This window comes from Danio rerio, chromosome 11, assembly GCF_052040795.2.
Source record: "Danio rerio strain M-AB ecotype USA chromosome 11, GRCz13ab, whole genome shotgun sequence".
In the NCBI taxonomy this organism is placed as follows: Eukaryota; Metazoa; Chordata; class Actinopteri; order Cypriniformes; family Danionidae; genus Danio; species Danio rerio.
In genome coordinates this window covers 18885561-18911273 of record NC_141031.1, presented here as the reverse complement: position 1 = coordinate 18911273, position 25713 = coordinate 18885561, and the positions used below count along the sequence as shown (strand labels likewise).

The following is a 25713-nucleotide window of genomic DNA, read 5'->3' as shown; positions in this document are numbered from 1 at the left end:
GATTATCAAGAAAAATATAGCTTAAAGGGGCTAATAATTTTGTCCCTAAAATAGTACATAAAAAAATGTAAAACTGTTTTTATTCTAGCCGAAATAAAACAAATAAAACTTTCTCCAGAAGAAAAAATATTATCAGACATACTGTGAAAATGTCCTTGCTCTGTTAATTATCTTTTGGAAAATATTTTAAAAAGAAGAAAAAAAATCGAAGGGGGCTAATAATTCTGACTTCAACTGTATATACCATATGTATAAATAATAGCATACATTTTTACATTGATTTACAGAAAATGTAAAATCTAATTTAGTGTAAAAATTTAGGATACTGACTTTTTAATCATTTTAATATCTTATTTTAATATCTTATAATTATGCATGATCACTTTTGTGATACTTTTTTTATCAAGGATGGGTCAGAAGAACTTTCATGTTTACATACATATATGGTCACATTTTATTTCAGTTGTTTGTAAAACCAGAATTTGTGTGTATATTATGTTCTTTTTTTTTTTTTTTTGTAAGTTTTAGTAAGACAGCGATATGGAAGATTTTGTTTAAAAATATATTGATATACTTAAACGTGCATAATTGAGAATTACATGCGTTTTATTATTAATATTATTATCATCATCATCATCATCATCATCATCATTGTATTCAGTTACCATCATAAAAGTACAGTATGTCAAATAGATGAATTGCAGATTTATTGTAGAAGTATATCATAGAAATCATTAAAGTTAAAAACAGATTATATTATATTATATTATATTATATTATATTAATTATATTATATTATATATTGTTTTGTATTATATTATATTATATTATATACACGTGTATGCATGTATGTATGTATGTATGTATGTATGTATGTATGTATGTATATATGCATCAAGCTATGTATGTTTAAGCTATGTTTAATGTATTTTCCCTTTTAATTGAATTAATTTCTTTTTTTTTGATTGACAGGAGGCTTGACCACAATGAGCTGACATCTATCCCTTCATTTGGAGATGCCGCAGCATCAGTCGTTACACTTCTCCTGTAAGTGAAACATTGTATGCCTTTATGGCTGCTGAAGCTGCACTTTCTATGCATGACAAAAATGACTGTTTACATCATGCGGGCAATCAGAAAAAAAAAAAAAAAAACGGGGTAGTTTGCTTTTCCCATTTGCAAAGTTTAATAGTGATTAAGTAGTTATTAAACTGGTTTGTGCAACCCCTAAAAATTTCCACCTGTGATAGACTAGTGGTAGTGTTTAGTGTTGCAGGCTGTGTTAGTGAAACTATAGAATGGTGGAACTGCCTTTACCAGCATTACCCTGGCGGGTTACACCCTTATTTGTGGTTATCACATGTTCAGTTGAAGTCAGAATTATTCACCCTCTTTCAGATTTTTTTTTCTTCTTTTTAAAATATTTTCCAAATGATGTTTAACAGAGCAAGGACATTTTCACAGTATGTCCGATAATATTTTTTCTTCAGGAAAACATCTTATTTGTTTTATTTTGGCTAAAATTAAAGCAGTTTTTTTTTTTAAACGCCATTATAGTGACAAAATTATTAGGCCCTTTAAGCTATATTTATTTTCTCGATTGACTACAGAACAAACCAGCTTTATACAATAACTTGCCTAATTACCATAACCTGCCTAGTTAACATAATTAACCTAGTTAAGCCTTTAAATGTCACTTTAAGCTGTATAGAAGTGTCTTGAAAAATATCTAATAAAATATTATTTACTGTCATCATGGTAAAGATCAAATAAATCAGTTATTTGAAATGAGTTATTAAAATTGTTATGTTTATAAATGTGTCAAAAATCTTCTCTCCGTTAAACAGAAATTGGGGAAAAAATAAACATGCGGTCTAATAATTCAAGGGGGGCTAAAAATTCTGACTTCACCTTTGTGTGTTGGTTTTTTAGTGGTTTAGACTCATTCATTTGCATCTAGGTATGCAGTTATGAGTTTTTGCAGTATTTGTGTTAGCATAGTAATTGGCTAGAATCCAATGTTAATTTTAACAGCAAATCTTGATATTTATTTTTTTTTATTCATAGTCTTTTGACCAAATGGCATTTTTTTTAGTCTTCTGAATTCATTGGAGTTTTAGTCTAGTCTTAGTTGACTTAATTTAATAAAAGTTTAGTTGACTAAATCTACTTTAGAATTAGTTAGCTTAAAATCAATCTAGTTTAGCAATTAGCATAATGTATTATATATGCACATTGCTACAATTTCGAAGCCTATATAATCCTGGAGAACACACTTTTAAACATGAATCATTAAACAATTAAATTTTAAAATGCAGCATACAATGCATTCTTTATGATAAAGCAGCTGTTTATTTGCATAAATTGAATATAACTAATTCTGCTGTACCAAAGATGTTTATTACGCTGCTGTCAGTTTAAATGCTCAAGTAATACCTCACCTTACAAATATCTTACTGATACTCTATGACCAAATTATGGAGTATCTTAAGGGGGAAAAATAGCAAATTAGGGATCTCATTGCAAGGAAATTTTTTTACCAGTAAGAGTGCGTGTCCACCAAAGCGTTTTTTTTTTTTTTTTTTCCTAATAATTGGTTATGTAGTGCTGGGTAGATCAGTATATGCTGTAGTTCAAATGTGCACAGCTCATCTTGCTAACACAACTTGTCCTGAACTTTTCCATTTTGTTTTTATTTGTTGACGAAAACTAATTTTAATCAACATTTTGTCTAGTATTAGTCAGTGTAAATTTTTCTTTGACAAATAATATGACAAAAATAATTTGCCAATAAAATGACAGGGTGTCCTTAGGGTCTTAAAAAGTATTAAAAGTTGATAAATCAATGTAGAGAAATTAAAGAGTATTAAATACTTAAGTCTTAAATGCTATTTTGCAAGGTATTACATTTTATATCATTTTTGAGTATGCAATGTATGGTTGTATGTTAAAATTTACCTGAATTAAATCTGAACATCAGGATGCTGTGTAGTTTATGAAATCAATAAAATTCTGTTAGATTTGACATCACCCTGCTTTGTTTACTGCAATAACCAAAGCAACACTGTCATTTCTGCAGTTCTATTGGTGCCAACCTGCTAGATTTAATAGATTTGTATTCAGTATATGAAAAATGTTTTAGTTATGGATTAGTTTCTTACATTAATATTTTGTAAATATACTGTACATTGAAATCTCAATATTAAGAGTCTTAAAAAGGTCTTAAAGGTATTGAATTTTACAATTCCTGTATATACTCTGAATAAACAGATGCTGGAATCAGGCCTGAGTTTCAGGTTTATACTTTAATATCAAAGGAAAATTGAGTAGTTTATTCACAAAGCATTCAAACAGAATTGCACATTGCACAGTACAACAAAAATAAGTTGTTTTTAAGCATCATAAATGACACATTTCACTTTGACAACCACTAAATGTTGCTCAAGTCATGTTCAACCAGCAGATCCCTGTTTTCCCAGCACCAGTTTCACTGTATCTTCTTCACACTGACTGATATCCCAGCAGTAATCTGTCTTCAGCAAGGATCATGTTTCCATCTGTAATATATCTCCCCACTACCAAATGTGTCGTTCATTTGAGCGGTAAAGTGATCGGTGTCTTTATAGCGGGCAGTTGTGCTGTCATGGTGTGACCTCATTGATTTACAGTTAATCACCATCTCCCAGAAATGATGAAAACCGTCAGTCCACTTCACAGGATTCAAACACTTGATATTACACTGGCTGTGCTTGGAGGATATCGGGAAAAGGTTGGAATGGGGGGAAGGCGTTGTGTGATGGTTCAAATGGAAGGGCGCTTCTTTTTTTGGTCTTGGTCCGAGGCCTGTTACTATGGAGGGCACTTGCATATCAGGAAGGGCTTGTCTTTTTTGAGCCGCACAGCTGAATGCTGTCGAACGCCCAGCTGTAGCTGTCAGTCAAGTAATTTACTGTAAAAAAAAAAAATGGGGGAGGGTTCATTCAGTGGTTACCGATACAGGCGGAGGAAGGGTTTGGAACAGAAAGAGCTTGAGTTTTCGGTTTCCACCTGTGAGGAACACCTGACCCCGCTCCTGCTCGTGGCTCTTGTTCGGACCACCGCTCGGCTCACAAAATTCCTCCCCTCTGAGTTCACCAGCTGGAATGCTGTCGGACAGCAGTTCCCCTGTGATACGGTCACAGAGCCAGCACTAAAATACTGGCCCGTCTGTCACCAACACCAAACTCCTCAATGCCCCATTTCATCTCAACTGAGGACGCCATTTAAACAGTAGTGCTCTCTTTCACTCTCTCTCTTGTGAAGTGGTTAAACAGCACCGTCGCTATTCTACTGATTTTAATCTTCTCCTTTAACTTTTAACGGTTGTGCTCACCCAGTTTGCTGTGGGATGTACAGTTGCACTCTTTACAGCCAAGGCAATACAAATGCACATTGGAAAGCTGCGTTTTAGTGGTGTGATTGTTAGCTTTTGGGGAGAGTTTGACAGATGTTAGTCTTGCTAGGGCTGGGTGGGTTTATCGCGAGTCCACGTTTATTTACATTAAGCATAATATATTTCAGTTTGTTCTTTTTAAATTTTTTTCCCGGGCAGTTGGCAGTTTTTGAAAAGGGCACGTTAAAATAATTCTGACTTCAACTGTGTGTGTGTGTGTGTATATATATATATATATATATATATATATATATATACACAGTTGAAGTCAGAATTATTAGCCCCCCTGAATTCATAGACCGCTTGTTTATTTTTTCCCCAATTTCTGTTTTACGGAAAGATGATTTTTTCAACACATTTCTAAACATAGTTTATACTATTAACATAGAAATAGTTTTAATAACTCATTTCTCATAACGGATTTATTTTATCTTTGCCATGATGATAGAAAATAATATTTGACTAGATATTTTTCAAGGCACTTCTATACAGCTTAAAGTGACATTTAAAGGCTTAACTAGGTTAATTAGGTTAGCTAGGCAGGTTAGGGTATTTAGGCAAGTTATTGTATAACAGTGGTTTGTTCTGTAGATTATCGAGAAAAAATATAGGTTAAAGGGGCTAATAATTTTGTTCATAAAATGGTGTTTAAAAAAATAACAACTGCTTTTATTTTAGCCGAAATAAAACAAATAAGACTTTTTCCAAAAGAAAAAATATTATCAGACATAATGTGTAAATTTCCTTGCTCTGTTAAACATCATTTACAAAATATTAAAAAAAAGAAAAAAAAATTCAAAGGGGGCTAATAATTCTGACTTCAACTGTATATATATGTGTGTGTGTGTATATATATATATATATATATATATATTATTATTATTATTATTATTATTATTATTATTATTATAATTTTTATTTTTTTAAAGAAACAGATGTTGTATATTCATACGCACATGTACAGTGAAAAAAGTAAACTCTTTTCTTTAAGCTAATTTAACAGATATATTAAGAACGTAAATAATGTCTTTGGACTTGTGGGGAAACCCATGCGAACGCAGAGAGAACATGCAAACTCTACACAGAAATGCCAACTGACCTAGCCAAGGCTCGAATCAGCAACCTTCTTGCTGTTAGGCAACAGCACTACCTACTGCGCCACCACATCACCCTATTGTCGATATCGATTAAAAAAAAGGTTCGGTATAAAGTTTTGGTGTCAATCTTTATAGTTTTATTAAAATATAGCTGCAGAGCGCACTTTTTGGAAGCAATGCCAATAAGCTTAGAGTGTAATTTAGTCATTTCCAATAGAGGCGCACGGTGCACATAAGAGAGCGACTTGCACATGGTGTGCAAGCGAGAGATGGCAGAGGAGCGCGAGCACAAAGTCTATAATAAATGGTCAAGGAATCCATGTGCTAGTCACATCAGATCAGAATAATAACACATATGAAAACGAGTGCTGTATAGCAGCCATAGAATGTCACCAGAGTGGCTTTTTGGTTTCTTTTGTAATGTTGCAGTATATATTTAAATAATGATGGTAAGTTCCTTTACTTGAAATTTGTGTTGTTGACAGTTTAAGGTTTCATTATTATTCACACCATAAAGTTTGCGTTGTTTGATTGGTTAGTATTTACGCTTTTACTGTTGAACACACTCTATAACATTTTATTTATCGTTTAAGGGTCTCTTTACACAGAGAGATTTTGTTTAAAAAAATGTTGTTTTTGACTATTAAAACTATTTGCCTTAGTAATGTTGAAATTAAAATAAAGTAACATTTAAAAAATCCTAATATTCCTAAATGTATTGTTGAAAAATATTCAATAACTGAATTAAAAAAAATAATCCTCATTGAACAAAATACATTGTCTATTAGGAAACATTTATAATAATTTCTAACAGTAAACATGTCAGGCTAAATGATTAAAATAAACCATTGCTGTCGTCATTACTTTCAAAAACACAGATTTCTTTACAACACATAAAAAAAACACATAAAAAACTTTACAGATATCTTAGGTACGGTATACTAATATTTTTGCAATTTTTAAAACCTTGACTTTCCAAACTGTGTTTAACCTTAAAACAGGTTATTGTCCCATAGATGGGTTGTTTACCATATAGTCACAGTCCAGCTCTACCCATTTCTACCAAGTTTGAGGTCACAGAACACCCAACCAAAAAACACAATTTCATCTCCTTACTTTTTGGAGTTCATCAAGCAGATAAGCCAATCAGTGCTACCTATCGCAGCTTACTTGCTAATCCTGTGTTCAATGCCGCTTTGGTTGGATTAACCAGTTAAAACGTTCTGCTTCCCACACTCTTTCTCTCTCTCTCTTTCTCACTGCAACAACTGATCATGACACTGATCCAGATGACAGTGTGAAACCCTGCTATGGACGTCTATTTATAACCCAAACAAGCATAAAAAAGCAACTAAACAATAATCAAAGTCTGTATAAACTATTGATGTTGGCCTTTCTCTAGGATCAGTTAGAAGGGTTAGTTCTGTTAGAAGGATTGGTAAAGTTATAGATCTCAGCAGTATCCCATTTGCGGACTCAGGCCTGGGATGGCCAGCGCACAAGTATGGACCGATTCTCTCGTTAACGTCAGCATGTTTTTTTTTGCCCGATGAAGGTCACCAGCTGCTGACCTGCTACTCAGTGGAGTCTCAGTGCTCTGTTAGTCACAGGAACATCCTGTAGGGCGGTGAGCACAGCGCTCGTCCTTATCCATACCCTCTGTCTGTTTATTCAGGTGGGACAGTGGGGGTACTCCCTCCTTTTCTCTTTCCTTCCGTCGTTCTTGCTCGTCCTTCCATTCCTCTTTCTTTTTCCTCTCTTCTCACAATTCCCACCCAGAATTCCAGTGAAACGGTCAACCCAGGGAGCATGTGCGTGTCGGCCGGGTCTGATCTTCACTGGGAAAGGCCTCGCTGGTCTCTCAGGCTCCCACAGAACACCTGCCAGCAGACAACCAGAGCAGAAATCCCCTCTTGGTCTCAGCGGACCATGTGTTTACCGTGAGATTTACGCAGAACTGGGAATCCGAATAAGGAGGCTTTGTTGTTCTAGCACGGACTCGTCTTCGCTGTATGGGCCTGTCTGCCTGGGCTTTGTAGAGTTTCCTGCTAGCATTGATCATGGCGCAGGTGCAGGAGTGTTGAGCATGACTAGCCAAACTCAATGAAGGACATTTCAGATGTTTTGAAGAACTCCTGATGAGAATGCTCTTGATGAAGACTGTTTTTTTTTTTTTAAGTAGAATATTAGAATTGGAAGATTAGTTGGTCCATCACATACTTATGAAGAAATCACATTGGTGGTACCATTATATGGTCCATTCAAGACAATAATATATCAAAGTACATCTTGTACCATGCAAGATGTACTTTGTCTTGAATAGACTACATTTATATCCCACAGTGTTTAACCCAAAGCTTTCATCTTATGCAAAGTCATTTCCTTACTCCCACCAGCTTTATGTACTAGCGAGTTTAATAGAGGGAGATTTTCTTTTTAGTATTGTCCCATCCTCCAGTGAGGGGATGGCTTATTCTGAAACTACCCCAAAACAAATTCCAGATGTGGAGAGCCTTGACCTTGCCATTCCTTCTGTGGCCGGCAAAAACAAGTGTGATTCTTAAGTCAGCTGCTTTCACATGCCTCAGCTCTAAAGAGAAATAGAAGCAAAGAAAAAAAGAGAAAAATACAGAAATCCATAGTCCCCAAGAGAGACAATTGATTTGATTAGTCTTTTCTCAGTTAACAGCTGTTCACACCAAGCCAGATGTGACTTAATGACTAGAAAACAAAATATTTGAATATAGAATGTAGTTCAGTTTCTGTGTGTGAATCTATTTGTTCTCAAATTAAAAAACAAAAACAAAAGAAAACTAAAAGAACAGAAAGAAATACTAACATATTAGTTCATAATCTAATCTGAATTTAACATTAAAAAAAATACCTGATATGTTACAATTTTTACAAGAATATGGAATATTAACAACAACAGAAAAGTTGCTATCCTAGGGCTTAGTCTCCGATTCATCTGGCATATGTTTTATGCGGCGAATTAAAGCAAAATGTTTTTGATCAAAATCTCCATCCAAATAAAATGCAGAAAACAAGATACCTGACAAACTTTGTCCGTAAACAGCACAAAAATATAATATATTCACAAATAAAAAGTGTTTACATCAGTATTCATATTAAATGCAATCCAATTGCAGGTTTTTGATTTTCTGAAAAAGTTGAACACTGCAAAGGGCACAGAAAATGGTTAAGGAAACCAGACGCTGGCACTTGTCATTTCAGGTCAGAATAACAACACATGCAAAAATGAGTGCCATAAAGCAGCAGTATGGAGATTGTAAATAAAAAAGGATGTAAGGATGTCGCCAAAGTGGCTTTTTGGTTTCTTTTCTTGTGCATCACAGCCACTAGCTCCCCATCTGGAAGTTTTTTTTTTTTTCATAGGGGGTAATATCGTCAATCAACTTTACAATTTGCAATAATGCAACATGTTGTTTTAATAATAATGGTTGGTTTCTTTACTTAAAAGCTCAGATTTGATTATCATAATTCCTTTTGTTTACAGAATTTGAGGTTTAATGTATCAATAATATTGACACCTTACAGATGCTGATCTACCTTAAATATTGCACACACTTTGTAATCACTTTATCAAGTTTAAGAGTCTCTAGATCAGATATTTTGTTTAAATATTTTTGCTTTTGACTATTAAAACTATTTGCCTCATTAATGTTGGCAAATTAATAAAAAGTGGTTAAAAAATCCTTATATGCACAAATGGATTGTTAAAAATATTCGATAATTATCATTACCGAAACATGATATCGTGATAATTGTTTTGGCAATATTGCCTCGGTGTAGTATATACTATTAAAAAACTAAAAATAGTCCAGTCCAGTGCAAAAATAGACATGATTCATTTAAAACTATGCAAAGCATTTTTTATGATGTGATAAATGTTATATTTTTGTGTTAAATTAAGCACCACATAGTTGTCTCTTAACTTTAACCCGGAGTAGGATTGCAGTGTTTTAACGCCCAAAAGTTATTTGAGTCAGAATAAATTTAGTCGCTGTTAATCTCCTCACTCGCACCCAAAGCTATATGTACAGAAACAGACATACACAGGTTAAGATGAATCTTTCATCTGACTGATATTTGTCACCATAGCTGGCTTTTTGTTTGGGATTCCAGGCTCGTATGTGTTTGTGCGTCTGCGTACGTGTGTTGACAAATCAAGTTACCGTATCAAGCCACAGTCACTTGGCACTTCTGTAGGCGTGTGTGGAAACAAGCCTCCATTGGGCTTCAAAGCCCTATTGACACATTCCCTCCAAAAGAGCCTCATGTGGTTATAGCAGCCCGTTGCCTATCAGCACAGATATGTGGGTCAGCATATGGTTTCACATAGTTACCCATACACTGAAAACGGGATTGAAGAATTACCAGTAACCAAGTTAAAATCCAGTCTTAATTTTTGTTAGGATACTTACTGTATTTGCTTGATCTGAGTAGACATTAAACAGTAAATTAGTCTTTTGTATTCTGTCCACGGATTTATACAGTTTGTACAGTTGTGTATAGAGTTATAATAGATGTGCTTTCTTCTTCTCTTTTCTAGGCACCATAATAGAATCCGCAGACTGGAGGGGAGTCTTCTACAGAACTTCTCTGCTCTTGAGACGCTAGATTTGAGTAATAATGACATCACAGAGTTGAGAGAGCACTGCTTCCCTCTGGGGTTACAAATCAAAGACCTGTAAGAAACACATTCATTCTTAGTCTCTCCTTCAAATAGATATAACTGTGAACATCTGTATTTTTCTTCACAACACTGTGTTGTTTCATAATCTGAAGCATAATATTTCATCTCTGTAGGCACCTGAGCAGTAATAAGATCGTTCATCTGGAGTTCGGGGCATTTAAGAATCTTGCCGGGAGTCTGCAGATCCTCAGATTGAGCCGGAACCGATTAACTCATCTTCCTGTTAAAGGCCTGGAGCTGCCCAAACTCACACAACTGTGAGTGCAACATATTGTCTATAATAATCCGTTCATTTCCAGAACTAACATTTCCAACACTCTTTTCATCCAAGATGTTAGTTTCTTTCTTCATTCGAAAAAAGTTGAAGTTATTTTGTGAAGGTCTAGACTTTCTCTCCATATAGTGTACTTCTATGATGATCCGTGAAATTGAACTTTTATTTGCAGTTGTAGTGCAGTTTCAAAAGGTTCCCAGCCGAGGAATAGGAATTTTATGTAGCAAAACAATTGTTCATTTTTGTTACAAAAAATTTTAATAAATAAAAAAGACTAAAATTTTTAACCATCATTTTTATTATTTATTTATTTTTTATTTAAAAAAAATGTTAATTACTGAATATATGACTGGTCATGGGGAAGATCACAATATTGAAAAAGCAAGGCACACTACACTAGGGCTGCACGATTCTGGCTGAAATGAGAATCATGATTTTTTTTTTTTTGACACTTTTATCATGATTCTGTAGATCTAAACTAAAGGTTAATATGAGTACGCTATTATTATTATTATTGTTGTTAATTTTTAAACATAAGGTAAAACAACAATGCCAATATTAGGTCTATATGTAGGTCTTGTTGAATTATTAGGTTTAAGACATATGCTTGTCATTTGTCATTGATTATTAGTAATGAAACACTGACTACGTTTACATGGACACCAATAATACGATTTTAATGCGATTCAATCCAAGACAATACTCTGATTAAGAGTTAACCATGTAAACAGTGATTTTTGATTAATAAGATTAGGGTCATAATTAAACTGAAGAGAAATCGAATTAAGACATGTGGAGTATGACAATTTTTGTTTGGCAATCTTGGCACCATCCAATTCAGTGCAGACACAGACACCTGCATCGTGAAATGCGGAGGTTTTTTTTCTTTCATTTTGCATGCGGTTTCAACTTCCATTAAAACAACACTTCCAGCAGTTCATAGTTGCATCCAATATCTCGTTTGTCACGGAGGGTGTGCATGAAATGTTCGTTAATGAATGTGAAAGTGCCAAACTGCAGTTAAAGTCTACAAATTAAAAATGAAACACCCGAAATTGCATGAAACTGCGGAGAAAATTCGGGTAGCAACGTGATGAGATTAATCGAAATATGTGATATACCAAATAAAAAGGGGTCTTGAAAGAAACATTCAAAAAGCAACTCATGCAAACACCTCAGTCTTATTATTCTCGTAATTAGATTAAAGCAAATAATTTCGATTTCTGATGTCCATGTAAACGTAGTCATGAAACATTTGTCATAATCAGATTTCCTTTTGCATTCTATTCAACATTATAAAGACTACAATAGTTATACTGACACTGTTAAACATTTATTCTCATGCACAACACTTGTGTGTTTGATATGAAGGAAAAACGTATCAAATAGTTGTCATAATCATAACTTTAAAATGCTACATGATAATTTAAATGATGGGCCCGCCGGTTTCACCTTCTCATGTCATGTTCTGCCGTCATTTTGAGTTCAGTTTGTTATTCACAGCCTATGCAGGTTCTGTTCCCTAAAGAAGAAATCATTGACTGACAAGCACATGTCCTCTTGGTAATAAACAAACTGAAGCTCATATATAAAACAATGTGAAGAGTTCTGCGACTGCCTTTGCACTTCTCTCCCGACTTTGAAAATATAACTGGCTGAATAGTAGAAATGCTGAATTAAGATTGTGTGTAGGGTGGAATCGAGATTGTGACCTTTTCTCAATAAATCGTGCAGAATCATGTAATGTGCACTGATTTAAAAAAAGAGCAGTGTGTTGCACCTTTATGTTACTATGCAAATTCTGGAGCACTTGCTATTAGGCGCTTTTTCCACTTAATTGACTTCTTTTCAACGGTAGGCGCACAGAGCAGTCAAAAATGCGAGGCACAAGATTACGAAGGCACGAGATAAGCATGAAGTGCAGTGTGCAAAACTCTTGCTGCCAATGAGAAATGGTTTTAAAAAGGCTATCTTTGTAAAATATGTGTTCATGTGATCAGGGCCTTCACCTTCATCGCTCAACTGCAATGAAAAAACTTAGAAGTTTAAACCACTGCGCACCATAGTCAACTATTGAAAAAAAATGTAGGTTTTATTTTCAGATGTCAAGGGCTGAGTAAATTATCAGGATTTTTTTTGGAAGGGAACCACTTCTTTAAGAAATGAATAAAGTCCTTTTAATTATTCATCAGTTTTGGAAGCTACCATTTAAAGTATCTTCCCCAACACTGGTTTTCACATGCTCTATGAAACATATCAGTATTTATAATCAGAAGAGCTTTAGTAAACATCAGAGCCGGATGATTCTTTTTCTCCCTAGCAGATCTAGCTGTGCCCCGAGCATCACCATCTGCACCTAAGCTCTTTGTTTCTGCTCATATCAGAGTTCCATCAAAAATATGCTTTGTTCTTCAGGTGGACAGGGTGATACTGAATCTCTGTATGCATGATGCAACATAAGCTCATATTAAACCTCTCACACACACAGAGGCACACACACCTGGAGCGCATTTCGGCAACCACAAAGCCACAGCTATGTTGGTGAGCGAGAAGAATAGGTTAGTTAGTTATGACATCAAAGTGGGATCAGAGACGCTCTGTTTGAGCTGATGGTCAGCCTGACATGTTGTCTATTTACAGTTGTACACTCTCGCAATGATGCCATATAAAAATAGCACAAGACTGTCATTGATTTCCTAAGCTATCTGTGAAAGCAGTTGATACAAATTTTTCATATAAAGGACTCAAGGTGTTTTTGTCTGCAATATTAAAAAATTTTTACGTTAACACACACTTAACATGTCTTTCATTCTGGCACGTGCAAATACTGTGTTCATGATAGTGCCAAAAGCTCTTCTGCACTGTAACATACAGACTTGATTCAAACTATAGTCTTAAAAATACTAATAAAGAACAATTATGTAAGTTAGTGGTGTAATGGATCACAAATCTCACGATTTGGATCACAATGGTTTTTTTTGTCACGGATCGGACTATTTTTTTTGGATCAGCCATTCAGATTCGGATCTTTCCATTTATTACAAAAACATAACTGCATGACACTTTTGTTTTTAACAAACAAACCTGTAATTGTATTAAAAATAAAATGAAGAAATAATTTGCTGAATAAAAATCAATTGTAAAATATCAGTACTGTGAAAAATTTACTGTAACTACTAATGTTGCTGGTTATGCTAAAAGTAGAAATCTAACATAATTTGTACAACCCATATTTATTTTTAGTCTCATTTTCAATAAATGATTCAGTTATTCACCTATAAAACTTCATGTTTTATTATTAGACGTGTCATTTTTGAAGAATTATTCAGTGGGATATTTTTGACGACTAGTTGTTGCCAACTATTGGTTAAATATTGTAACTGCTTACTACTACTTTTAGTTTTGAGCATCGTTAAATGCATATGACGGTGATTTTAATCTTTACCATAAACATCAGTGGTTTTATCTAAAGTGCAAACTGTTCTCCCAGTACTTCTGTGTTATTTGACTGTTTGTAACTTTATAACTAACGCAAAAGACTAAAGACTGAGGCCCCGTTTACACTAGTGCGTTTTAGTTTTAAAACGGCGTTGTAGAATGAAAACGATCCGCGTCCACACTCGCGTTTTACCCAGCGTTTCTGAACAGCTCTCCGTCCACACCAAAACGCTGAAAACGCACATCACGTGACCACACACACACTCTCGGGCAAGCGATCCAGCATTTCTATCCAGATGAGAGCTCTGCTTGTCGGACTGCTCATCAAGCATCTCCCGCTGGATCTAATCTCACTATATTTGCTGAACGTGATATTTCATTCATGTTGTTGTCTTTATCTAACGACATAGGCCAATTCCCTGACTTTGGTCATTGGAATCTATTAAGTTACTTGTTCACGGGTAACATGTTTTGGTTAAGCGCAAAGATAAGTTAATGATTAATCCAGGTACATTGACTGATCGCTTGCCTTTATTTCCTATGTGTATAAACTTATTGTATGTTATACTTTTATAATTATCGATTATTAAAACTGATGTTCAGCAAAAGAGAGGGTGCGTTTCGTATTTTCACTGAAATTGAAAGGAAACAGTTGTTATTGGCTCCGTTTTGTTATAAATGTCCACACAGTGAAGATGACGCTCATATATGCAGCACGACGCCTCAACATTTCTGCTGTCTGTTAAGTTGCTAATATTAAAAAGTAAATAGTTCCTTAAATCATGTTTACATTTTATTGTTGAGAAAGTGAAACAACGTAGCCAAGGTGATGTGAATGAAGTTATAAAGTACACTGTTCCCTTTGAAGATTTACCCGTGTCCTCGGTATGTTTTCCATATCAAACTGAGAAGGGGGAGACTGCAGCCTTGATCAAACTTGCGAAGTCTTAACTTACAAGAAGAGGATGCGAGACTGAACTGTGTGTGGGCTACTTAATATTGAGGAAAAGCCCCAATCAGATAGGCGAACGTTTGCAGCCCCGCCTCCGTTTTCAGATGTCTCCGTCTTTCCCCATCCACACTGAGACGGAGCAGCAGCGTTTCAGAATGAAAACGGCCTCTCCAGCGTTTTCAAAAAGCTCCTTTTTCGGCGCTCGAGAACTCCGGCGTAGTGTGGACGGATGGCGTTACCGTAGCAAAACTTATGCGTTTTCAAACTAAAACGCACTAATGTAAACGGGGCCTGAATCTCATTTTTTGATTTTTGCATTTTCAGATTTGATCGCAGTGATTTGAAGAATTAATTAACTTGTGCAAATCATCATCATTAAGAATTTATGTTGCTTGGGTGTTGAGAGCTTGATCTTTTAATGATTAATCATGCAGCTTACACTAATTGCTTTAATGCAGGCTAAACAAGTAAAAGAAAACACCTTTAATAACCTAAGAAACCCACCACATCCTGAAAAACCTACCACTTCTTCCGTCATCATTATATTTTACAGGAAAGCCTAAATGCTTTCATACATGTGATTCAAATGACGCGAGAGGCGATCTCTCTGTGATCCTTAAAAATTTATAATTAATCTACCAGAAAAAATATTATTAATTCTTGGGCCACATGTGTTCCGAATCTTGATCCATTACAGCCCTAATTTAAGTTTATGAGTATGTTGTCAATTAGCATTGTGCAATACACAAAATATGTTTTTGAAAATTTGTAAAAAGAAAAACTGACTTTAACATGTGTAACATGTAACCTGCTCAGTATTGCCTATTTGTTGAAATTGTACAAAAATAATGTCATGTTCATTCATTCAATAATAACTTCATACAGGGTTTTATCCAGTTTTTCGTTCTCATTTCTTGATTTATAAAGTCATTTTAATTGCATTCGTCTCAGCTGTTTTGCTCATTTTATTTACTTTATTTCTGTGTTTTGTAGGGAGTTGAGTAGGAACAGGTTGCGGTTGATCGAGGGACTCACCTTCCAAGGTTTGAGCAGTTTAGAAGTTCTCAAGCTTCAGAGAAACAACATCAGCAAACTAACAGATGGGGCATTCTGGGGTCTGGCCCGGATGAGGGTTCTGTGAGTCCAAACTTTCATGTTTCTACAACTTAAAAAGTGTTATACAAGTATTCATATACATTTAAATAACATGTAATAAAGTGATATGATCATTTGCATTGCTCATTGTAAAGTTTTTCACCTTTTTTTGTAGGCACCTGGACTATAACAGTCTACGAGAAGTGAACAGTGGCTCTCTGTATGGTCTGGAGTCTCTGCTGCAGCTCTACCTCGCCAACAATTCCATCTCAAACTTTAACCCTGAGGGTTGGGGCTTTTGTGAGAGACTTCGAGAACTGTGAGACATCACTTTTCCTTCTCTTCTCATCCTTACAGATCCAGGATTTACTGTTTTGCTGATATAAGATCCAGTCATGATGATTGTTAACACATTAGAGCGCACTTATGTCAGTGAGATAGGAAGATTCGTAAGAATTGAATAAAAAGTACACACAAAGCTGCTGTAAAAATTGCAGAAATCTTCCAAAATAATCTTCAAATATGTGGAGTTGAAGCAATATTGGAAAATGCTTTTGACCACAGTGCCAAAACACACATGCAGCCAATCAGCAGTAAGGGGCGTGTCTAGTAATGATAATGGAGATTAGGGCTGTTTCTCAATACCAAGGATTTACATTCTTGTGGCGGCCAGTCTTGCCAAGTTACCTCAGAAGAATGAACTTGGAAGACCATGAGAACACAGAGAGCATCCTGTGATAAGTGACAGACTGAGATCTTCCAGTTGGTCACATGACCAAAATAATTTAAACATTACATAAACATTTATAAACTGATTATTTTTTTAATTACCTTTTCAATATATATAGCATGTAAACCTTGAGCGCATTTCCGCAACCACAAAGCAGAATAGGATAGTTATGACATCAAAGAGGGATCAGAGACGCTCTATTTGAGTCTTTTAAACGTACTTTGCACAATACAAATAAAAACAGATTTTAATATGAATTTTCACACATAAACACTATTTCATGCGTTTATGACATTATTAAAATGTTCAAGTGAATGTTTAATTTCTCTGTCTCATTTTGAAAAACATTTGGGATAAAGTAGTAATATCTCTGAATAGAGAGATATAAAATGCTGCCTCAATTTAAATGCAATGACTTATCTGCTTGTTAAGTGTGACGTCACTCGAAGCCGCAGAATCAAACTGTATGGGGAGACTTATACAGAGATCAAATGGTAATAGTAAACATTTACAAAGTAATGTATTACTTTTGAAAATCACAAACAAATATTTTTCTCAGTTCAAATGAGTTGCGACTTGGACAAGGATACAATATTCCATACGTCACCTATACGGCACGACTTAACAAACAGATTTGAGCGAGTGCTGTGCTCAAGTCTGTATTGATCAAAAGCAAATGCGGGTTTTTCCATGCATCTTCTGGTCTGGAGTATTGGATTTTAACACAAGGATGCTAAATCGCTTAAGAATATAGAGAATCAGCCTATGAAAAACGGGCAAAGTCCTGTTGGGTTATGGGCATGTTTTTCATTGAGTATGCTTTTACAACAGTGCTTTCAAATATCAACATCATTTGGTGAAATTTGCTTAGTGCACCTTTAATCGCAGCCAATCTTTACATTAGAAGGAAGCGTTTGTTCACAGTACCACCTACTGCACTAAACACACAGCACTCCTCGTCTTGCTGTAGATAAGCTCTGTTTATCCCCTTATGATGCGCTGGATTGCCAGCGCTTAGGAGCTCATCCCCATTTTCACTCACCTCTCCTGATGCTAGTTAAAGAAAACCGCGTAATCCACCATATATATGTCTGCCAAGTGTTACACAAAGATCGGTACCTGAGTGAAATTGATCTTACCTGGGTGAATGTGTGTGTAAACACTGAGCTATCCTGTCAAGCATATTATGTCCGTCTAGTACGTGATATCTTTCTGTAGCTAACACTCTTTTCCGTTGTGGGGCAACAAGGCTTTATTGGTAGGAGATGTTGTCTGTAGTATCAGCTGAGTGGTCAGCCGTGATTTTGCAGATTGGTTTATGATGCAGCTGTTATTGCATTTTGGGTATAATAGACTGATGTGAAAATCTGTAGTTCTGTAATAAACTAAATGCAGGATTCTGAAAAGATTGCTAAAGTGCCAAAGCTAATCATGTGTTGCAGAATATAAAAACACAAATGTTTAACATAATTATTGTTTTTCCTTTTCTTTTGTAGGAATTTGTCTTATAATAACCTGACGAAGTTGTCTGAGGGTAGTTTTGCCAAGCTGGTAAACCTGATTTCCATGCGTTTGGGACACAATTCCATCAGTCACATCACTGAAGGAGCATTCAGAGGCCTTAGCTCCCTGCGCACACTGTAAGTACCCTTACCTTGTGTCAAAACGTTTTGGGTACTGTGCATTTGAAGAACACTTGGTGTCAGATCTGTGGCACAGTGGTCGATGAGTTCACTTGCCAGTGATTTACGCCACAGCTCTGTCACATGAGAGTAATGTAGCACATATAGGGAACCACATTCTTGTTCCATCTGCACTGATCACTTTAGTTTTCCACTTTACCTTGTAATTTAGATCAATCTGTATCTTTAATTAAAACATGTAAAATAAATATTAAACTAAAAATTCTTAAATGAAAAGAAATATTGCACAAAAATCATTAAAATAAAAGATAAAAAATATTAAAAGAGACTGAAAAAATGGAGATGTCAGAATGGAATTCAGCAACACCCCCTTGAAATCAATAGGTCTACTGTGTTCTCCACGGTGTTCTTTCTTCTTGAAAAGGGTAAACAAAACCTGTCTTAGTGTCTAAATTAATTAAAAGTGTTGCAGAAGTGTTGATTGATTTAGTGGCATTCGCTTAAGTAGCCGTTAGCCATTAAGTGCGATGAGAAGAGCGTTCTGGTTTCTTTTCCTCATTGTTTCCTTGTTGGTTCCCACCAAAGTTAGATGCACGTGCACCCTGCACAAGGCCTCCAAGAAGAGGCAACCTCTTTTTTTCTTGCATAGTGAAAGGCATTATGGGAGACCAACTCTCCAGCCTGACTTCTATAGACACACAAAGTCTCAACTGCCACCTCATGCCCCCCTTCCTCTTTGAGTGTCTCAAAAGAAAAAAAGAGAGAAGAATTCTGCCTTTACTTTCTTAGATGAAGGCTTTTTCACAGTAGGGTGACAAGCCAAGGCACAACACGGTCCTCAGCGCTGCTGGCAGTGGGCAGAGAGTAGGGGGAAGGGGCATGTGAAGTGTGATTGTGAGGGCCTCTGTTTTCTTTTGTTCTGTCTTTCCTTTATGTCTTACTTGCTTGATTTCCTTTATATCATTCCCTTTTTCTCTCTCTCTCTCCCTCACTTGCTCTCCTCTGAGCCAGTTCTAATCTAATCATGGCCTTAGTGCCTTTCTGGGGCTCCTGTTGAAAAGAAGCAGGGGAGGTTTTAATTGGTGCGCGCTTCTGGCCGGGTGAGAGAAGCCCTGGTCGGGTGTGAAAGACCAGAACCGGACCGTCTTTGAGCCGAGGGGGTGGGGGTCAGGCCTGGGGGCCTCTGGCTGTCATTAACAAGCCGGGGTCCATTCACAAGCAGCCAGCCAGAAAGAAAAGGAAATTGGCAGCCGAAGCCAGGCATGGAGGGAAACTAACAGAAAGAGCCAAGGGGCGGTTGTCGACCAGGAGAGAACGGGTACAACCCCTCCACCCTCTTACCTCAAAAAGACTTTTATTGTTGTTCAGAGACAACAGTTTTCTTTAACAGCATAGAAACAAAGGACTCCTTTAGAAATGCAATCATGTGGTAATACCATGGTACTTTTAGGATGATTGCTATTTATCTAACCCTAGGTACATATGGCATACACATACCCTACAACAGTAAATGTGACTGAGCATCTAAAGCTAATAGTGTACCCATTGATGTGATTTTATATTTTAAGTATGGATTTACCCAGCAGACAAACAATGTCATAAGACGTTAATATTACGTTAGATGTAAGTTGCTAGCATCTAAGGACAATGTTATTTTGACATCCAATAAGGACGGAAAATGATGTTAATGTTTGGTTGATTTTAGGTTGTGTTGGAAAGCGACCAAAATCTAACATCATATTGATGTCAAATACTGACATTTATTCGTCAGGTATGGCAATCAAAATCCAACGTCTTATAGATGTCATAGTGATGTCATAGTGTCATGTCACACAACGTCAAGCTGTAACATAAATAGACATTGATATTTGTTTTTTTTAGGTTGTGTTGAAAAGCAAACAAAATGCAAAATCTGTCCAACATGGACATCAGCCAGACGTTGGGTTTTGACGTTAACCTGATTTTCATCTCCAAACAAAATGCAATGTCCTTATGATGTTGTTGCACAATGTCAGTCTGATGTCATATTGATGTCCTGTGCCTGTTGGTTAGTCAAACACCTGTTGTTACACGGTGTCATTCTTGTCTAGTGTCTTTTTCCAGAAGTTTTTATGCTTTTTCCCTAGTGTAATGTTAAGTAGAGATGCTATTAACATGCGTTCAGGGATACCATCAGTGTGGTAAGCCGAGGCGCATTAACCTTTCCACCTCATATTAACATGCATTCAAATCACTTCTGACTGGTTTTCACAGACTGGTTTTTCGTCATGCTCTACATCGCTTTGACAGGAGGGTCCAGTGAAAGACACTGGCACTATTGAAGGAACAAACTCATGTAATGCAGCTTATGAGCAAGCAGGAAAGCAAGTCAGTGTACTTTGGAGTTTAAGAGACAAGTTTCACTTTAATATGTTAAAATGCATGATTATTCAAATTAGAGGAACAGACAAGCCACATCCGTTAAGTTGACACATTTGCGCCAGAGAATCTGTCCAGCGTAGGCAGGCTCCTGGCAGTGTCCGGGCTTGTTCATGGTTTTTCTGGAGTTTTATTATACGATGTGCCCATATGCCTTTACCTGCCAGCACGGTTGGTGCGGTGACGGATTCAAACGGCTGTCAGAGTGAGTGTATGTGTGCAACTGTGAGAAAGAGTTGTGTTTGTGCAAGCCGCATTCAGCTGTCATACATTATTCATGCATTTGCCTGTGCGTTGCTGCACTCCTTAATGTCACAATTCACAAAGAAAAGAATGTGCCCGGTTGGCAGAGAGAAAGAGAGGGAGAGAAACCAAGAAAGAGAGTGTTGTTGGACTTTCTTGTTTTCAACCAGGTGTCCAAGGACAGCTTCTGTGCCACTGACAGATGTTCGTCAGTGGCACATAAACAAGGAACTGACTCTACTACTCTACCTTTAAAATATTACTTGCCAATCCAACTTAAAAATTAATTATTCCATTATGTAACCTCTGAAGTTTGTCTGAAAACATGACACTTTTTAAATATTAAAGTAAAGATGAGTAAATAATTTATTTAAAGCAAATGACAGATACTTTAAAAAGTATTTTACATTGCATTCTAGCTGTATTTTACTATAAATCTTTTAGTTTTTTTCAGTTTATTAACATATATCCTAAAGTTACCCCCCCCCCCCATCCCCCTAACCACCCCTTTCAGTTCAAGTCTACCTCAGAATAATATTCAAATAATCTGACAATCTGTGAGGAGACCCATGATTTTATAGTTTACAAAGTTAAAATGCAAAGAAATAAACAGTAATTTAACACCCTGCTACATATGTTATTTGTAATTTCATATACACGTAACCACATTTTGTTCTATCATTATAAAGATAATAATTTTGATATAAACAATATAAATGAGGAGGACTTCTCTTCTCCTCAATCCTGGTTCTGAATGTCCAGACAGTGGAGCAGTGCAGCAGGTCTCTTGCCCTATCTATTTCAACCATTAGCCCTGTCGGTAATCTGTAGAATTTTAAACATAGGCGAACACAGCAGCACTAAGATAGGCAATGTGTCTGAATGGTAACAAACTCAACCGATAAAAGGCAAAGTCCGCTATTCTCTAATTCTCATCCAGCTCTCTTAACAAAAATGCTTGCTGCAAACCAACAGCTTTGCTGTATCAGCCCGGACAGCATCATGGGGAAAACATGGAACAAATCCTGTGGATCATGGAAACAAACACAAACAACCATGCCGTGCATGGACGGGGTCTCACCCAGTCATTGGGTCTCACAGTTTGGCAGGTGTGCCTTGCCTTCGGAAAGCACATGCTCCTATGAATAATTAAGAAGCGAGGTCTTCTTATGGGATAAGAAAACTCCACTATTAATAATAATGCGAAACTGACGTGTCATTACTCCACTAGCAGATGCGCGCTTCATCAAAGATTTTTTTCTGCCTCAAAAATTTATTTAATCCTGGAAGATGAAATTAGCTGACAAAAGCTTAAAATTATCCAAAATTATCATTTTTCTCCACAATTAAAGCTGACAGGTGCTAACATTGTCTTAACTGATGCTCAACACAACAAATCTGTTAAAATCTAAAAAAAAAAGTATTCCAGGGTCTTGAACTTTTAACTATAAGTCTTGAACTTTTAACTATAAGTAACCAAGATGGCTTAGGGGTTATTTCTTTCTTTCTTTCTTTCTTTCTTTCTTTCTTTCTTTCTTTCTTTCTTTCTTTCTTTCTTTCTTTCTTTCTTTCTTTTGTAATCCCTTTCTTTTTGTCTCTGCAGGGAGTTGGACCACAATGACATCTCTGGAACTATTGAGGACACCAGTGGGGCCTTCACTGGCCTCGAAAACCTCAACAAGCTGTGAGTGTCACACTCTTTCTTTTATGTTGATCATAGACTTTCTCTTTATTTAAGACATTTTTACAACAGTTGTGACTGTGACGAGTCCAAGTTCCAAGTCCAAAATCAGGCCATGTTTTTATTCTTATTTATTTAATTTTTTTGCATCAGTCTTAAGATTATCAATTTGATGTGAAAGACAAAAAGTCAAAGTCTGCGTTATTGTCAATTCAACCACATGTACTGGGCATACATAGAATTGAAATTGTGTGACTCTCAGACCCTTGGTTTAAAGCATATAATACTAAAACAAATAATAGAATTTTAAAAAGAATTGACTATAAATACAATTCAAGTAAAAAAAACAAAAACAAATAAAGACCTCAAATAACCTCAAGCTCATTCTTCATAAAGTGCAGATTTGGAAAGGCAAGTCTTACTTTTCATCATTGGTGATAGGAGATCACTCTTGTGATGGAGTCAGTGAGGGCGTAAAATGGGAAGTAGGCAAGAGAGGAGGGGTGCATTCACACAGATCAAACGCCCTGCTCTGTGTCTTTTGTTACGGGAGCAGAGGTTCGCAAATCTGCGGAAGCCGCCTGTTGATGCACATCCCTGGCCAAATCCTGCCAACCATCCTGCCAGAAAGCCTATTCACCCATCCTGGGAATATGTGAGAGAGAATTTGAGAGCGATGTGCGCAACATCAAAGTCTTGCACAGTTTTGTTTGCACAAAATGATGACATTGAGCGTTCCTACAGTTTGAGTGTGGCTTAAGCTTTAATATATATAAAAAAAAAATTAATTAATGATTGGATTTGGCTGTCATTTGTGCGCCATTTTTTTCACGGCACCTGTTCATAGTGTCCATAAATCCAGTTAGCATCTATTTCGGTGGCTTCTATTTGGAAGCACGGTTTCGTCAGGTGAACTGTACAGCTTTTTTGAATGAATTATGGGGTTGGTATGGGAGCCCAGCGCTGAAGGCTGCCAGAGGCTGACCTGCAGATGGGTGGCTGCTTCAGAGATGGTGGGGGGGCTGAAGGAGATGAGTTGAGGTGATGTCTTAGTTTTTCAGGAGATGACAGATGCCGTTGCACACACATAGACCATCAGTCTGCTGACAGACACGGCTGGGCCTGTGCATTCTGGGCTGATTCCCATAAGCACATATTGAATAAACTTGATGACTCATGAAAGTTATAAACTTACTACAACTGCTGCTGAATTAATGTTGGATTCATTTTACATTTATTCATTTAGAAATGTGATGCTTGGAGAACATGCAAATTAACTATGACATACAAGTTATTATTTGAATTTTACATATATAAATGTCATATTTATTTATAACATGTATTGCAATTATGGCTGTGTGCATTAGGGATGCTCTGATCAGGATTTATAAAACCGATACTGAGTATGGATTCCTTGTCATTGTGATCAGCCGATACAAAGTACCGATTCTAATGCTTCAAGCTTTTTATAACTTTGCCATTGCGTAAGCACATTTTCCCTCTGCTTGAAATTTCACCTTATTTAAGAGAACAAATTAAAGATGTTGCATACATGTAATGTTTGGAAGCAACTGTATAAACAGTAATAGTTAAATAGGCATGGGACGATAACCGTTTTCAAGGTATACCGCGGTTTGGAAAAGTCAAGGTTTTAAAACCATAAAAATTTTCAGAGAATTTCACAGTGATCTGTGTTGTAATACTGGCGTCGACAAACTTAGTTGGTAAAAAATTGGCCCAACCCTAATCCAAAGACGCCAATTTAAATTGTAAAGAAATCTGTGTTTTTGAAACAAATGAAGATAGCAGAAGTCAATGATTCAATTGAATTATTTAGCCTGATGCGTTTAGCTACTGCTCCAAAATATTATTTAAATATCCAGATGTTTAAAAACAGCGTATTATAGAGCAGTGATCACAATACCGTGAAATCATGATATTTTACCTTAGTTTATCATACCGTCAGAATCTTATACCGGCCCATGCCTATACATAAAACAGACAAGAAAAATTGTAAGAAAAATTAACTCCAATGCAATTTGGAAACATTGCTCACGTGTTGTAGCGCTGTGAATGTATAACCCAGGTTATAAACTTGTAAACAAACACTTGTGATCGGTTTATGAGATCGGCCAGATCAGCGAGTACGGTTCGAGTCTTGAAATGTGATTATTGGCCGATGCCTATTTTCGGCCAATCGATCAGAGCATCCCTTGTGTGCATACATTTATGTAAAAGTGGCCAGTATGCAGTATTTCTAAAAATATCTCATATATTTAATATATGTAAAATCCAAATATGAATATAAAATTTTACATGTCCACAAATGTAATTACTATATATTGCCATATATTAGATTTCTATGTGGGAAATGGATGTCATATATTATCATACAAGTTTATTTAATTTTATTTTGCATAAAACAGGGAGTCCTCTGTGTCTTAAAGTTTTAAAATGCATTAAATTTTAAAAACTGAAAGTTAGTTCTTAAATCATTTTAAACAGGTCTTTATTTTCCTCTGTCTATGTAAAGTTACCCAATTGGGCTGATCAATCACCAATAATCCACTTAACAAAGGTTAAATATTTAACTCTATTTACCTCAAATAAAGTGTCATTATTTTTCTTACAATAACTTTTGTTTAAAGGCTCTATGTTTTTAAGCCAAGCGGTTGTGCATAATTGTAGTTTATTATAGATGTTTTTTTACTTGTAAATATTTTAACTAGATTTTGTTTGTTTTGACACATTTAAAATGGGGAATTACAATTCAATTTTAATTTAAGAATTAAAATTAGAATTGTTTTGATGAGGCAAGTTCAAATCTTTCTCTTTGGACCAACCATGCCGTTAGGAAAAATCCTTAGCATTCAGCCTGTATAAGTCTGAAATTTGCTTCACAGTGCTCTTAAAAAGTCTTAAATTTAACTTTGTGATCCTGCAGAAATCCTGATACAAGTAAATATAAAATAGAATGGTGTTATTGGTTCTGG

General features: G+C 35.9%; 1 protein-coding gene across 4 annotated transcripts in view; it reads left to right on the top strand.

Moving 5' to 3' along the window:
* lrig1 (leucine-rich repeats and immunoglobulin-like domains 1) overlaps positions 1–25713 on the top strand; it is a 76493-nt gene that overhangs the window by 31257 nt on the left and 19523 nt on the right. For all 4 annotated transcript variants that reach the window (XR_015502513.1, XR_015502512.1, XM_087273571.1 and 1 more), the window contains 7 exons: positions 973–1047; positions 10103–10240; positions 10360–10503; positions 15904–16047; positions 16181–16324; positions 18232–18375; positions 22643–22723. Coding sequence is in view for 2 of the 4 variants with exons in the window: in XM_087273571.1 (XP_087129697.1) it covers positions 973–1047; positions 10103–10240; positions 10360–10503; positions 15904–16047; positions 16181–16324; positions 18232–18375; positions 22643–22723 (870 nt within the window). In the remaining 2 variants the exon portion in view is untranslated. The remainder of the gene's footprint in view (positions 1–972; positions 1048–10102; positions 10241–10359; positions 10504–15903; positions 16048–16180; positions 16325–18231; positions 18376–22642; positions 22724–25713) is intronic.